The sequence below is a fragment of the Chiloscyllium plagiosum genome, unplaced genomic scaffold (assembly GCF_037043375.1).
Source record: "Chiloscyllium plagiosum isolate Xiang-an unplaced genomic scaffold, Cpla_swu_hap1 HiC_scaffold_31, whole genome shotgun sequence".
In the NCBI taxonomy this organism is placed as follows: domain Eukaryota; kingdom Metazoa; phylum Chordata; class Chondrichthyes; order Orectolobiformes; family Hemiscylliidae; genus Chiloscyllium; species Chiloscyllium plagiosum.
This window is the reverse complement of record NW_028270169.1, coordinates 47,647,768-47,664,808: the sequence shown is the minus strand read 5'-3', so window position 1 is coordinate 47,664,808 and position 17,041 is coordinate 47,647,768. Positions and strand designations below refer to the sequence as shown.

Genomic DNA, 17,041 nt, shown 5'->3' with positions numbered 1-17,041 from the left:
GATCAGCAAGGTGGCCTTTGTGTGGAGCCGAAAGAGAAGGGGGAGATACTAAATGAGTATTTTGCATCAGTGTTAATTGTGGAGAGGGACATGGAAGATACAGAGTGTAGGGAAATGGATGGTGACATCTTGAAAAATGTCCATATTACAGAAGAGGAAGTGCTGGATATCTTGAAGTGCATAAAGTGGATAAATCCCCAGGACCTGATCAGGTGTACCCAAGAACTCTGTGGGAAGATAGGGAAGTGATTGCTGGGCCCCTTGCTGATATTATTGTATTAATGATAATCACAGCTGAGGTGCCAGAAGACTGGAGGTTGGCTAACGTGGTGCCACTATTGAACAAAGATGGTAAAGACAAGCCAGGGAACTATAGACTGGTGAGCCTGACGTCAATGGTGGGCAAGTTGTTACATGTATTTGGAAAGGCAAGGACTGATTAGAGATAGTCAACATGGCTTTGTGTGTGGGAAATCATATCTCACGAACTTGATTAAGTTTTTTGAAGAAGTAACAAAGAGGATTGATGAGGGCAGAGCGGTGGATGTGATCTGTATGGACTTCGGTAAGGCGTTCGACAAGGTTCCTATGGCAGATTAGTTAACAAGGTTAGATCTCATGGAATACAGAATCAACTAGCCATTTGGATACAGAACTGGCTCGAAGGTAGAAGACAGAGGGTGGTGGTGAAAGGTTGTCTTTCAGACTGGAGGCCTGTGACCAGTGGATTGCCACAAGGATTGGTGCTGGGTCCACTACTTTTCATCATTTACATAAATGATTTGGATGTGAGCATAAGAGGTACAGTTAGTAAGTTCACAGATGACACCAAAATTGGAGGTGTAGTGGACAGCGAAGAAGGTTAGCTCAGATTATAACAGGATCTTGATCAGATGGGCCAATGGGCTGATGAGTGGCAGATGGAGTTTAATTCAGATAAATGCGAGGTGCTGCATTTTGGGAAAGCAAATCTTAGCAGGACCTATACACTTAATAGTAAGGTCCTAGGGAGTGTTGCTTAACAGAGAGACCTTGGAGTGCGGGTTCATAGCTCCTTGAAAGTGGAGTCGTAGGTAGATAGGATAGTGAAGAAGGTGTTTGGTATGTTTTCCTTTATTGGTCAGAGTATTGAGTACAGGAGTTGGGAAGACATGTTGCGGCTGTAAAGAACATTGGTTCGGCCACTTTTGGAATATTGCGTGCAATTCTGGTCTCCTTCCTATTGGAAGGATGTTGTGAAACTTGAAAGGGTTCAGAAAAGATTTAAAGAATGTTGCCAGGGTTGGAGGATTTAAGCTATGGGGAGAGACTGAATAGGCTGGGGCTGTTTTCCCTGGAGCGTCAGAGGCTGAGGGGTGACCTTATAGAGGTTTATAACATCATGAGGGGCATGGATAGGGTGATTAGTCAAGGTCTTTTCAGCACGGTGGGGGAGTCCAAAAGTAGAGGGCATAGGTTTAAGATGAGAGAGGAAAGATTTAAAAGGAACCCAAAGGGCAACCTATTCACGCAGGGGGTGTTGCGTGTATGGAATGAGCTGCCAGATGAAGTGGCTGAGGCTGGTACAATTACAATATTTAAAAAACAGCTGGATGGGTATATGAACAGGAAAGGTTTAAAGTGATATGGGCCAAGTGCTGGCAAATGGGACTGGATTACTTTCGGACATCTAGTCAGCATGGATGCGTTGGACTAAAGGGTCTGTTTCTGTGCTGTACAGATCCATGATTCTATGTACAGACATTCAATTCACAGACACTTAAGTGTCTGGACTAATATGAAGGTATTAGATGACAGCAGAGTAGCACGTTTTCAATAGCATGTCATGCTTCAAACAATCTCAGGGTAAGGAGGAGCATGAGATTGATATATCCTTAGGTCAGATAATACCATGTAGTGACAATATCATGAGCATTTCTCATGAGATAGAACATGACAAAAAGGTAGAGTGGTACCTTTTAAATCCATGTCACAAATAGATAGCCTGCTTGTGGAGAGATATGTGTGACACTTTACCTATAATTGTAAAGCTAATCTTATTAAAAGCTGTACTGCAAATGTGGCCATTACCAAGCTGTACTGCAACCTTGGACCTTGGGATAAACTCATCACTCAACAAAGCCAGCTCATGCTGAGACTCAGATGGACCATGCTCATGTTAATAGGATTTTGATGAATTATAGAAACATATTATAGAATCCCTACAATCGTGCATCTGAAAGGAATCCTCAATCATTAACTGCCTGGTAGGAATAATGGGATCACAGAGTTTTGTCAAATAAAGTAATGTTAGGTTGATGGAATTTTGTGTTCAATGTCATATTTCACTACACTTCAGCTGGTTAACACTATGGTCTTTTTGTGATTTGTTGGCTTGGTTAAGCATCATATAATTTGGATTGCACTTTTTCAGATAGTCCGGAGGTGAACTAATTCAGGCAGTTTTATAACTCTCTCAAATATGCATGGCAGATTCAATCTTTTGCTATGAGCTTGCTATAGAGCAGGAAAGATTGGTTTGATCATCTTTAAACTCATGAAGAGTAGATACTGAAATTGCCCGTAGTGTTAGCTGAAGGGGTAAATGTAGGAGAATGGTCTGGGTGGATTGCTCTTTGGAGGGTCATTCTTCGGAGGGTCGGTGTGGACTTGTTGGGCCGAAGGGCCTGTTTCCACACTGTAAGTAATCTAATCTAATCTAAATATTACTTGTATATTGTACTAAAGTTAATATTCATCTGTGATAAGTCACATCTTTGTGGAAAATTATTTCCGCAACTCTTAATATTTTGTACCAATTTTAAAGTGCTACAAGTGTGAAAAAATATCGATAGTAGCCTATAAAGGTAATTTTGTTTAGTACAGAGTGCACTTTCGAAACATTGAGTTGTTGTGAGAGATTGGAGGCAGTTGCTAGACCTGAAAATAGACCATTTATGACACAGGAGACCATTCTGCTGACCATGTCTTTGCTAGCCATGTCTAATACTCAGCCTAATCCCATTTCCAACCCTTGCTCTTTGTGTACCTGAAGGCTGCAGCATTGAATGCAGATCTAAGATTTAATGAAAAATGTTGAGAGTTTCTGCCTCTGCCACCCTATCAGGCAGTGAATTCCTGATCCTCCCCCATGCTCTGGGCGAAAAAGAAACCTCCTCGCACTCCACCTTTTAACCCCCTACCATGAATTTAAATCATGCCTCCGAGCTACTGACCTCTCTATTCTTCCTGTCCATTTTACACAGGCTCTTCAATTTTAAACACCTCAGATAAATCTTCAGACTTATCTCTTGCAAGGAAAGTAACTCTCATCTCTTCCAACTTTTTTTAAAGCTGAAATTCTCACTTTCTAGCAACACTCCCACAAATATCCTCAGCATGTGCTGCAGTCCTGTCACATCCATCTGTAACATGATAACCAAAACTGGCCTAACTCATCTTTTATGCAGTTCTCGCATAGCTTCCTTTACCTTATTTCTCTGTTCAGACTAATATAGGAAAGTATTACACTTTCCTTCTTAAGTGCATTATACACATGCCCTGGGGCACAAGTTAGCTTGATGGCTTAGCACAGGTTCAGGAAAATCTCCAACTGCGCAGGTTCAATTTCTGTTCTGGCTGAGGCAGCCTGCTCCCCCTATCCCTGTGAAAGACATTGAAACCACCCACCAACAAAACTTGCCAAGAAAAAACAACTCATGATAAAGCACCAGCAGACAATCCTTTCTCTGGGGCAGACCACACATAAACTACTACCTGTTTTGCTACCTTCAGGGTTCTGCAGTCACATATTCAAAAGGTCCTGCTGTTTCTCTGCAATTCTCAGGATCCCACTGTTTATTGTGCATGTCACTGTCATGTTTGCCTTTCCCAAAGACATTAACTCTCACTTCTGCAAATTGCCACTTTTCTGCCTACTTGACCAGTCCATTGATACCTCCCAGGAGAAAGTGAGGACAGCAGATGCAGCAGACCAGAGTCGAGCGTGCCCTCAGATGCTGCCTGACCTGCTGTGCTTTTCCAGCAACACAATCTCGACATTGATAACTCCCGACAATCAACAGCTTTCTTCCTCATTATCAACCACAAAATCAATTTTTGCATCATTGGCAATTTTTTTTTTCCTGAGTTTAAGGCTCAGATTTTTAACCTAAAATCAAGTCATTGCACTCTGTGGAACCCCACTACAAATAACCAAGTCAAGAAACATGCACTGAACAAAACCTTTTGCTTCCATTTAACTTATTTTGGATCCAACCCTTGTCATTTACCACTGGATCTCATGTTTTGGGCTTGTCCTCCATGGACCGCCTTGCCAAAAGTCTTTCTAAAATCCATGCTACCCTCATTAATGTAAAAACGTTCAAGCAAGTTAGTTAAACAGCACCTACCCTTCACAAATCTGTGCTTTGCTAAACTGTGTCTCTCGAAATGACAGTTTGAAGTGTCCCTTAGAGGTTTTTCCAATGGTTTTGTGCAGTACTGAGATTAGGCTGACTGACCTTTAATTACACAAAAGATCTCTTCCTCCCTTTTAAGCCACAGCATTACATTAACAGCACTGTGCCTGTAGCCAGAAAGAATTGTGCAACGATGGTCAGGGTCTGTTCTTTCCTCTCTTGTTCATCTCATCAGCTTGGAATTCATGTAATCCAGGCCTGGCAATTTATTCACTCTCAAGGATGCTAACCTCTTTATCCTCCATTCAATATTTCACACTCTTCATCCTGAATGCCTGTGTTGCTCCCTTCTTAGAAACATAGAAAAAAAACAGCGCAGTACAGGCTCTTTGGCCCTCGATGTTGCGCCGATCCAAGCCCACCTAACCTACACTAGCCCACTATCCTCCATAAACCTATCCAATGTCCATTTAAATGCCCATAAAGAGGGAGAGTCCACCACTGCTACTGGCAGTGCATTCCATGAACTCACGACTCGCTGAGTAAAGAACCTACCCCTAACATCTGTCCTATACCTACCACTCCTTAATTTAAAGCTATGCCCCCTCCATACGTGGAAAAAGCTGACTCCATACGTGGAAAAAGGTTCTCATGGTCAACCCTATCTAAACCCCTAATCATCTTGTACACCTCTATCAAGTCACCCCTAAACCTTCTTTTCTCCAATGAAAACAGCCCCAAGTGCCTCAGCCTTTCCTCATACGATCTTCCTACCATACCAGGCAATATCCTGGTAAACCTCCTCTGCACCCGTTCCAGTGCCTCCACATCCTTCCTATAGTATGGCGACCAAAACTGCACACAATGCTCCAGATGCAGCCGCACCAGAATCTTATACAACTGCAACATGACCTCAGGGCTCCGGAACTCAATTCCTCTACCAATAATAGCCAGTACGCCATATGCCTTCTTCACCGCACTATTTACCTGGGTGGCAACTTTCAGAGATCTGTGTACATGGACACCAAGATCCCTCTGCTCATCCACACTACCAAGTATCTGACCATTAGCCCAGTACCCAATCTTTTTGTTACTCTTACCAAAGTGAATCACCTCACACTTACCTACATTGAACTCCATCTTCTTGAAGAACAATGGAAAGTATTCATTAAGACTCATGTCTGCTTCTACAAATTACCATGTGGACTCCAATCAGCCTTACTCGCATTCCATCAGCGTGGGAGCCTTGTACAATTAGGATAACAAAGCAAAGAGAAAGGCTGATTGGAGTCCACATGGTAATTTGTAGAAGCAGACATGATTTAGAAGCAAACCAATGTGCATTAAATTAGCCTGGGTGGCTATAATACAGGTGATATGAAAAAACTTTTACAATATAAAAGTGCTCTAATACATTTTTGGATCATTTGCTTGGTGATCGATGTTACATTAATGAATGACAAGAGGATAAGATTATCGATGGTGGGACTTCAATCATAAGAAGAAGTGATTAATTAGCTATCAGCCACAGTTTTCGTGGGAGCAGTAAAGTAAGGATTCACACCAGTGGCTTGAAAATCAAGGCTGGCTGGTACAGGACTGAGGAAGTGCTGCACTGTCAGAGGTACCATCTTTTGATGAAATGGGCAAGCTGAAGCTCTCAGGCGGATAAACAAAAATTCCACAACACTACTCAAATACATGAAAAGCTCTGGGAATTCACTACTAAATGAATTAAATGTCCTCATTAAAAACAAATCTCATTATGAATCATTGAGTTGCACTGTTTAATGGATTGGATCAGTATTTTGCCCAATAAATGATGAATACACTTCAAAGAGTAGCTCAATGGTAATATATTGCTTTGGATGTCCTGAAGTTGTTACATAAAGGCAAGTTCCATCTTTGTTAATGATTGCTCACATTAGAAGTTGATAAAGTTAGCCATTTCCTACCTGCAAATGTGGTTCTTTGGGGTCATGTCCAATGCTATTGTTCTGTGGGACTCCTCATCCAACGGAGAATGGCTGTCTGGTTTGGAACCATCCCGTATGTACTTGTTTCCTAGAACAAACAGAACATTCATATTCTTAAGCTGCCTTTGCAAGAGCTGCTTGGTTATGAGATTCCCAACGAGAGAAAACAATTGAACAAAGCAGATAGGAGAGCATTTTCTCAAAGGTTTGCTAAGTTTTGAAGAATTAATTTTAACAATGTTTTTCTGCACAGGTTGCAAGAAAGCACAACATTTAAATAAAATATTGATTCTAATTTGGTCATTAAACTGCACTAAAATCAGTGGGCAATGAGGAGAGAAGTGGACCTATTTACATTGTACTGACATTGTCAATTCAAACAAAATGATGTAATTTTGAGCCATTAGTATTAGATAAATCAGAGAAACTGACTGGCAATACTCTGTATGTGGGGACACGGGCAGATTGAGAGAGGTGGCAAATGGAGTATTATGCAGAAAATGTGAACTTGTCCATTTTAGCAGAATAAAAAAGAAACATATTATTTAAATAGTGAAAGCTTACAGCGATCAGAGGTGCAGAAGGAGCCACATATCATGAATTGTAAAAAGTTAATATACAGGCACAGTAAATAATTTGGAAAGCTATTAGAATGTTATCATTTGCTTCAATGAGAATTGAATATAAAAATCAAATGATTATGCTTCAGTTATACAGGCCATTAATGAGACCAGATCGGATAATACTGTGTACTGTATTAACAACTCCTTAAAAAAGAATAACAATACATTGGCAGCAGTTCAAAGAATATTTACTAGGCTAATATCTGGAATTGGCTAGTTGCTTTATGAGGGAAAATTAGATAGGCTAAACTGATGGAATGAGCTTCTAGAGGAAGTGGTGGATGCAGATTCAGTTACAATGTTTAAAAGACATTTGGATAAGAACATGAATAAGAAATATTCGGAGGATATGGGCCAAGCGCAAGCAGGTTGGACTAGTTTAGTTTAGGATTATGGATTGGTTGGATCAAAGGGTCTGTTTCCATGCTGCATGACTCTTATTGTATCTGCTGGGGTTAGGGAGGTGATTAACTGAAACAGGTGTGATTTTGAGGGGCTTTTCGAGGCTGATGTTGAAAAGATGTTTCCTTTTGAGGAAATATGTAGAGCAAATGGTCACTGCTTCAAAAAAGGATTGTCCGTTTAAAACACAAATGGCTCTGCCATTGTTTGGAGCCTCTCCCTTGGCTTAGTTAATTAATTTAGGAGAACGTGAGGACTGCAGATGCTGGAGATCAGAACTGAAAATGTGTTGCTGGAAAAGCGCAGCAGGTCAGGCAGCATCCAAGGAGCAGGAGAATCGACATTTTGGGCATGAGCCCTTCTTCAGGAAGGGCTTAGTTAATTAATTGCCCACCACAATTCATGACTGGATGTAGCAGGACTGTAGAGTCTTGGTCTGTTCAGTGCTTATAGGGTCACTTACCTCTGTCTAAGGCATGTTGTTTCTGCTGTTCAAGAAGCATGTATCCTGTGTTTATTTTTACTGGGTTGGCAACTCATTTCTAGGTCTGTCTGGTGCTGCTTCCCCACAATCTCCTGCATGCCTCATTGAACCAGGTTGGTTCCCAACTTGATGGTAATAATTGAGTGAGGGATAAGCTGGGCCATGGGGTTACAGCCTGTAGTTGAACAATTCAGCTGTTGTTGATAACCCACTTCCCCTCATGGTTAATGTCCAGGTTTGAACTGCTAGACTTGTTCTGAAACTATTCCATTTCACACAATATTAGTGCCAAACAACGTAATGGAGCATGTCCTCAGTATGAAGATGCGACTTTGTTGCCACAAGGACAACGAGGTGGTCATCCTGACCAAAACTGGCATAGGGTAGGATACACTTTTGGCAGGTAGATGGGTGAGAATGAGGTCAAATAGGTTTTCCCACCACCTACTGCATGCGGAGACTGGGGCTAGATTCCTATCGAAATGGGGAGCTTAGACAGGCCCATTTTCTCTATGTCTACCCTATTGAGATCCTGATATAGACAAAAAGCGTTGATCTGTTCGTTTGTTCCTCATAGTTAAAGCCTCTCAGTTAGTGTTACGATCTGCACAAAACTTCTTTGCATTTCAGCTCCAGCTAACTCTACCCTGTTTGAAAAGAACGAGACCCAAAAGGTCCATCAATTGTGTGTGAACAGAGTTAGACGCAAACTTAGTAGAACTGCTTTGTTTCCAAATTCTACCACAGAGAAAGAAACCTAGTCCTTTGTTGGCATCCTCATGCCCCTGTTAACCTGTTACCACTTCTAATGATGGAGAACCTGTATCCCAGAAAGCTCTATGACTCTTTGCCTCACTATCCAATTTAGACCCCTATTTTCAGAATATGCACCCCATATTCCTGCTACCAAAATGCACCGTTTATTTACATTTAACTTCATTATCAATAACATGTTCAAACTGCAAGTAATTTGTTGCAATTGTCTTCAATATTAACAATAGCTAGAAATTGGCATCATCCATATATTTTGAAATTTTACTTCCAGTTTCAAAACGTGAATCGTTTGTAAATTGTGAATGACATTGTTTCCCGCATTAATTCCTGTGGAACAAACCACCCTCACCTTCCAGCAACTGGAGTATTATTTATTTTAGTTTGTAACTGGGTTTTTGTTTAGAGGAGAGATTGAGTAGACCAGGACGATGTTCAGTGGAATTTAGAAGGAGGGGGGGTTGTAAAAACTTATAAAGCTATGAAGGGAATAGATAGGAGAGAAGCAGGGAGACTGTTTCCACTGACAGATGAAACTACAACTAGGGGGCATACCCTCAAAATAAAGGGGAGTAGATTTAGGACTGAGTTGAGGAGGAACTTCTTCACCCAGAGGGTTGAGTGTCTGTGGAATTCCCTGCCCATTGAAGTATTTGAGGCTACCTCGTTGAATGATTTTAAGGCAAAAGATAGATTTTTGAACAGTGAAGGAATTAAGGGTTACGATGAGCGGGTGGGTAAGCGAAGCTGAGTCTGCTATAAGATCAGCTGTGACCTTACTGAATGGTGGAGCAGGCTCCAGGGCCAGATGGCCTGCTCCTGCCCCTGTTTATGTTCTTATTGACTGCTTGATTTGACCATATGGTACCTCATTAAAGGCCTTTTTATAATCTAAGCATTTTACATTTCCCTCATTACCGTTAACTTCTCAAAAGAATACATATTTGTTTAACCATGACCTTCACTTTTGAAGTACTTGTTGACTATTCTTAATGATATACTTTTGATTTCTAAATGTTTTCTATTACATTTTGAAGTGAAGCTTCCATTATCATTCCTACTGTTAAGCTGACCTGTCTGTAGTTCCCTAGAGTATCAGAATAACATTAGCTGCCCACCAGTTCTCTGGTTCTAATGAAATTTTATATTTTTTATAAATATGTAAAGGTGTCTCTATGATGATATCCAGAGGATGCATTATCCCTAACTTAAAACAGTTTGAATATTGCTGAAAAAATTCAATGCTTTTCATCTTGCACTCATCCAGACAATTTGAAAGAATAACAATTTAATGGAAAGACAAACATTTATACAACTTGAGAGGAGTGCGCTGACTGGTTGGCAAGTGGACTTTGATTGGTAGAGGCATTTCAATGGAGAATGCAGCAATTAATGATGATTGACACTTAACTGCCATGCTTTGAATTTTAAATCAGGCAGATTGATTCTGGTTGGACAGGACATTGCCTGAAGAATTGAATTAGTGAATGATGGTTGCCTGTTTGGTTGAGTTGAAACAGGTGCAACATATATACATGTTTTTTCTGTCTACAATGAACAACGTTCTGTGTATTCTAATATGGAGCTTCTATTACACAAAGAATGTTACACCACACAGCCAATTAAACCAATTTGTCAATGAAATTAAGTTTGCATCATGGTGTCATACCTAGTTATATTGTCAATAAGAAATTATAACTCAAATATCATTAAATCATAGAAAGGTGCAATATAGCAGGGTGCTGTTTGGCCATTGGTTTTACACTGGCTCCTTTGGACAACATTCTCATTATGTTCTTGACAAATAATTCATTTCACTTGAAGGCTTCTCTTGAATTCTTTAGAACATTAGCATGGCATGGAATGCCTCACGTCTGATGTTGGCTTGACATAAACATGGGTTATATTTGAAAATCTCTTTCACAATGAATGATCAAATTACAGAACATGAAAGCATTGCCACAGCAGGTTTAACAAGATTAAAAGGGTTGTATAAACTGTGCAAGTATCAAGTTATGCTGTTTATCTGTTGTAAACCTCAGGGCGTCACACCGTTCCCTTCCACGCCTGAAATACAGCCACACCCTCAAGGGATATGAAATGACACAGAGAAAACAATTAAAGCAGCTGCCTTTTTGTGGCTGCCTGCAGGCTTGTGGAGTGAATTCGAACACGGTGCTTTTAGTGTGCCCATACCCCTGGAGTAAGGAGGCCAACTCAGCCCTTTCGAGGAGGGGAGGTCATGTCTTTCTCTGCGTCATAGTTGACCAGCAGCTTGTCATTTATTTCATTTGCTGGATAGATTTGCGATTAGATGCTCTCTTTCCCAGATTAATGCTACACAACTCTGAAGCCAGGGAGATGATTTTTGTTTTTCAGGGGACATCCAAGGAGAGTAGCAAAAAGCATCATAATGGCAAGATGCTGCTCTCATTTTCTGGAGGTCACCATCTCAGATGTTCAAGGAGCTTGGCACAACTACTTCGCAAATGAGACAATTCTAAGATCACACCTTGGGCAAGAATGTGATAAGACTCCAGGGAGATCCAAACTTAATGTTCTAAAGGATTCAAGAGAAGCCTTCAAGTGAAATGAATTATTTGTCAAGAGCATAGTGAGGATGTTGTCCAAAGGAGCCAGTGTAAAATCAAGGTTGATCTTTGTTCTCGGCCACTTGATTGATGGCTGAAGAACAATTTCCAAGAATCTCTCATACACACATATATTTCCCTCTAACTGATTCAATACAAGCCTAACCACTAACATTGACACTAACATGGGATTCCCCATCAATTCCATCTGTCAAATGTGATCGCTGAAGGGAGGCTGAGCTGAGAATTTTGATGAGGCCCGTGTCAGCAGCGCAGATCAAAAGGTCAGGGTAAGCAAAAGGCCTGAGTTTACAAGGAGACAGTTGTCTACCATCCACCTCCAGCTTACCTGTCAGAACTCGCTCATCAAACATCCTGCAGAAAAGAGAGACAAATTTACAAAAGCAAACAGATAAATTTGGCGTTTACAAAACGTACACGCAGCACAAACCTTCTGGTTTAGCAACTGGAATTCTTATGATGAGCAGCAGGCCAACAACAGAGAGGCTGCGTGTGAACTTAATGATCACAGGTTCCAGGTTAACAGCAACTGCATCTCAGGTAGGCGACCTACATTATTGTACCTGAGCACCCCAGCAACCAGAAAACAACCACTTGAGGAAAAGGAAAACTTCGGGTTTGAACTTCCTTTAGTGGCACTGATCTTCTGATGCCCCCCCTCCTCTGACTCACTGCAATAAGAGGGCAAGGTCAATCCACTGGTGGCTCAGACCTTCTGCAGGAGTCACTTCAGTCTTTACTTGGAAAGGGCTAAGCCACTGCTCAAGAACACAGACGTGAGATTATACACAAGTCCATTATAAATCAATCCTCCTCACTCTGTGACATTCAAGGTTTGTAAAATGTACTTGGATATGACAATAGCTCCTGCCCCACAATGTGCCTTGTGACTCTATGAAGGAAAAACAGCAGTACCTCTTGGTTCAGCCTGCACAGTGGGTGCTCTGTGGCTGAAGTGTTAATATTTTGACTGTTCAGTTTTAAGGTTGATGAGTGCACCTCTAAATCCAACCACCATAGGTGGGTCTTTGTCCCCACTGGGGCTCAGTATGCACACAACAATGCGAACATTCACACTGCTTCTCAGTGTGCCAGTTTGGTGACTCTACCCCACCATCAGATCACTTTTTCTGGAGATGGGATTGGAGGCAACATGTCCTCACAATAAGCAAGTAGCCAATGACAGGGTGATTTGAAGACCACCAGAAGACGATCATCATTCAGGGACCCTTGAGAGGTGCCAGGAGGTGCCCTCCCGAAGGTGTGCCTTACGGCCAGTACTCTGGATATGATTCCCTGCCACAGTGGTCGAATACTGTGGCACCAGAAAAGCACAGCAGGTCAGGCAGCATCTCAGGAACAGGAGAGTCAATGTTTTGGGCATAAGCCCTTCATCAGGAATGTGGCTGATTCCTAATGAAGGGGTTATGCCTGACATGTCGAGTCTCCTGCCCCTCGGATGCCGCCTGACTGGCTGTGCTTTTCCAGCACCGTACATTTTGACTCTGATCTCCAACATTTGCAGTCCTCATTTTCTCCCTGCCACTAACTGCAGCCAAACAGTACCCTCCACAATGGTGCCCTCAAAGCTCTGTCCCTTACCTGAACCACTGCTCCTTTGGGCTGGTGAGGCTACTATTGGACACTAATTGGTCAATACAGGGAAAATTCTTGTAGGGGACTGTATCCTACACAGTGCCAGGAATACCCCATTTACGTCACTTGGCTCCAAAATCAGAGGAAATCCAGCTTCATGTGAGCAGTTTAAAAAAGAACTGCAATTCACATTTTTAGATTTAGATTTAGATTACTTACAGTGTGGAAACAGGCCCTTCGGCAATAGGTCCACGCCGACCCATTCATTTACCCCTTCACTTAACACTATGGACAATTTAGCATGGCCAATTCACCTAAACTGCACATTTTTGGACTGTGGGAGGAAACCGGAGCACCCGGAGAAAACCCACGCAGATATGGGGAGAATGTGCAAACTCCACACAGACAGTTGCCTGAGGCTGGAATTGAACCCGGGTCTCTGGCACTGTGAGGCAGCAGTGCTAACCACTGAGCCACCGTGCCATCCACTATCTTGGGCTTGGCTCAATGCATTTGTCAGGTTTGAAGAATTCCATGACTGCTGGCAGCCAATACATTGTTGAACATCACATAGAGATTAATTTAGAGCATGAATTTGTACTGCAGTTGGTTTTTGATTAGCTCTGGCTGGATTTAAATGGACAGCTAAGAAACCAAAACTATGCTGACAGAAGTATGACATTTTTATCAAATAGTACAGCTCCCTCTGTTAACGCTAACATGGCGACTCATCTGTATTCAAGCAGAGAGAATCCCAGAGCAGCAGGGCAAAAGTGTGTGCCTGGAATGCTGCATCCGTGTGAATTCTCAATGGAACAGTGATGAGCACAGGCTCACTGCTTCAGCACAAGGTGTTAGGGAAAATTGTTCGGTTGCTGTTGAGTGCTTCCTTGTAGACTGTTGCACAGCAGAATTGATCATGACCGGGATAGAGACACCCAAGAACCACAGTCTGGTTTGCAGAAAAGTACATACAGTTTGAAAAGATAGCAATTCCGCCAGCACCTGTGAGGATCTGTCGAATAAAGGGGACTGTGGCATTCTATCTGCACAATGCAGTATGTTTTGCTTGGAATTTATTTCCACAATTAATTACCTCAGAGTGAAAGGTACCATCCAGCTTGAAACTGTAGCTTAAAAGGCAGAGGTTCTTGGTTTGAATCAGAGACTAATTATAACCAGACACACCCATTGACAATTGACGAGATTGTGCGCTTTGACATCTCAGTCAATGAAGTCAACGGACAGTAATATTTATCTGGGTATAAAACCAACATTTCCCGCCCAATGAGTTTGATTAAAGTGACCCTATGACCTCTCCTGAAATATTTTACTGCAGCTTGGATGTCAGCTGGGCAAATACAATTGGCATTGCCAACATAGAAGTGAAAACCAGCCAGGAATCTAACTCCTGATCTGTAACCCTAGAATGACTCATGCATGCTGCAATAGACTTGGCTGTGATGCCACCTGCAATTGAATAGCTTACTGGCCACACCTCTTGAACCCAGCTTACCTTTTAATAACAAACCGAACTTTGTGCCTTGCTTCCAAGATGCGTTTCAATTTGGGAACTCCATAGGTGCAAGGTCGCTTGAAGGGAATTCCTTCTGGAATCCCTATGATTTCCACTGCCTCTGGGTCACAGGCAATCTTCCTGTATGGAACAGGAACCATATGATCCAAACCTAAGGCCTCAGCTACAGGAAACACAGATGACAACAGGTTAAAATGTATTACCATTTCCCAGCTTTCTGAGCAACGCTTGGGCATTTGTAACATACAGCACAAAATCAAGTCAATCAGCTCAGCCATTCTATCCTAGTATTTACATTCCACTCAATCTATTTTTCCTCTTCTGGATCAATCAACATTACTCTATAATTCCTGATTCCCTCATGTGCCAACCTTGCTTTTCCTTAAAGTATATCTTTACTAGTCTCTTTAATCGCTTCCTGTAGGAGTGAATTCCACCTTCTCACCGCCAGTCTTGTCAGAGCGGTTTCTCCTGAATTCCCAATTGGGATTTCTTGATGATTAAATTATATTAATGTGACACTAGATTTGCTCTTCCCCACTGCTGAAAACACACTGGCTGTGTCCATCAAAACCTTCCGCAATTTTAAAAGTCAGTATTTGTTCCAGTCAAGAATGGCTGTGTGAAGAAATCACTAAGACATACAGGCACAATGACAAAGTGTAAATCAGGCAGTAAAATGGACACCTGGCTGCTGACGAGATGGTAAGATTTCAAAGCATTCCTGATGAAGGACTTTTACCAGAAATGTCGATTTTCCTGCTCCTCGGATGCTGCCTGACCTGCTGTGCTTTTCCAGCACCACTCTAATCTCGATTCTGGGCAAGATTTCAATGGCAGGCAAATTAGAGGCAGTAGGTCTTTATAATGATCTTGAATAGCCTTCTCCCCAGGGCAACCCGGCAGCATCACCAAACAGACTTACCGTCTTTTGTACCTTGCTGCACGTTTCTGGAATCTTCTTCACTTAGCCACACCTCCCCAAGATCTAGCTTCACAAATAGGTGACTTTAATCTCATTGGGTTGGGGGGGGGGGGGGGGGGGGGGAGAAATGAGTGGAGCAGAGAGAATTAATGAAACTAAAAATTTTAAAAGGAATGCAAATTCTGCACATCTGGAATGTTCCGAAATTGCTGTCAGACTTCCCCTGGCGTTCATCACATTTGGCTGGCAAATCTAGCAGGCCCCCTGAAGGGCGCTGCTCCAAGTCAAAACATCACAGGAAGTTGCTATGGCATTTTATCTGCTGAAGTCAGTCTGAGGGCAAGTGTAACTAAAGTTGCAGGTTCCAGCTCAATGGCTTAATTGTTTTTTAAAAAAACTGCTTTGCAGCACCAACAAAAACTGACACTTAGAAGCGTAGCATGTGTTGTCTGAGGAAGGTGCACATTTCAAATTATTGTTCATTTTGAATCCATGAACCTGAAAGAGATATCATTGCTGGGGAAACAGAGCTTTTTGTTCTGAGACTAGATTAAGTGCTTTCAGGTTAGTCACAAGATGAATTCATGGAGGGTCCTGCAGTGTGCAGATGAAAATAGCCTGTACTTTGTCTATTTCCCCAGGGATTCGATTTTCTGTCCTACTTTGTGAATAAACATTTTTGGGAGAAATTTTAAGTGTGTTTATTTTAACTCATTGCTTTTAATGAATGTGATGTGTGAGACAAAGAAACAGTCAATGTTTTGGAACCTATACAGTCACAATCTTTTAACATATAGTTATATTATAATCTATTTCAAGATTAAATATATACAATACATTCACAAAATATATACCAACCTTCATCTGAAACATTTTGTAAACTTCCCATTTAGTGAACAGAACTAAATAATGCTTCTTTAATTCCATATTGTGAAAAAAGGACAATGCTACACTTATCAATATGAAAGGAGGAATACTGCAGGTCTGTGGAGGGAGAAACAGATTTAATGTTTCGAGTCGATGTGATTTTTCTTCAGTTCTTCACTTCTGAAGTCATATAGGATTTGAAATGTTAAGTCTGTTTTTCCACCCACAGATGCTGCTAGACCTGCTGAGTTCCTCCAGCTGTTTCTGCTTATATTTCAATTCCCAGTGACCACGATATTTTGCTTTCATTAGAGCCCTTTATTGACTAAACTGTGTCATGACGAACACCTCACCTGACACAATCGGTGACTTGAAAAGGGTGAAGAGAAGACAGAAGGAGGATCTCAGATATGAACAGTGCTGCTGCATACAAAGATAACCAGCTGGCAGAAATAGATTGTGATATTGGTTGGGAACTATTTTTGGACGATGAATCAACATCCTTACAGCACTCGGAGCCAAAGCCTGCTGACCAATGCCCAGTGGATAATGCTTTTATATCAGTGCAAAACACACACTGGAGAAGGAGCTAGTTAATTCTATCCTGAACCTATTTAAACCAAACTGACTGTAACGAGCTCGTCTGAGCAGTCCTGCTGGGATCCTGCAGCCAGGGTGACTAAATACTGCGGCAAAAATATTTTAGATTTAATGTTCTTCTTTTTCTTGGACAATGTCAGCAAATTTCAAGACAGATAGTCATTTTAACACATTGTGCTTATTTCATTTTATACTGACTAACAGTACCACTTTCCTCCCTATCCATGGATTTGGTGGGGGGGTGGGGG

The 17,041-nt window shown here is 41.7% G+C and overlaps 1 protein-coding gene across 10 annotated transcripts in view; it reads right to left on the bottom strand.

Moving 5' to 3' along the window:
* gtf2ird1 (GTF2I repeat domain containing 1) overlaps positions 1-17,041 on the bottom strand; it is a 214,990-nt gene that overhangs the window by 89,660 nt on the left and 108,289 nt on the right. For all 10 annotated transcript variants that reach the window (XM_087977507.1, XM_087977503.1, XM_087977502.1 and 7 more), the window contains 3 exons: positions 14,381-14,564; positions 11,597-11,622; positions 6,356-6,464 (listed from right to left, as the gene is read on the bottom strand). In XM_087977507.1, coding sequence (XP_087833633.1) covers positions 6,356-6,464; positions 11,597-11,622; positions 14,381-14,564 — 319 coding nt within the window. The remainder of the gene's footprint in view (positions 1-6,355; positions 6,465-11,596; positions 11,623-14,380; positions 14,565-17,041) is intronic.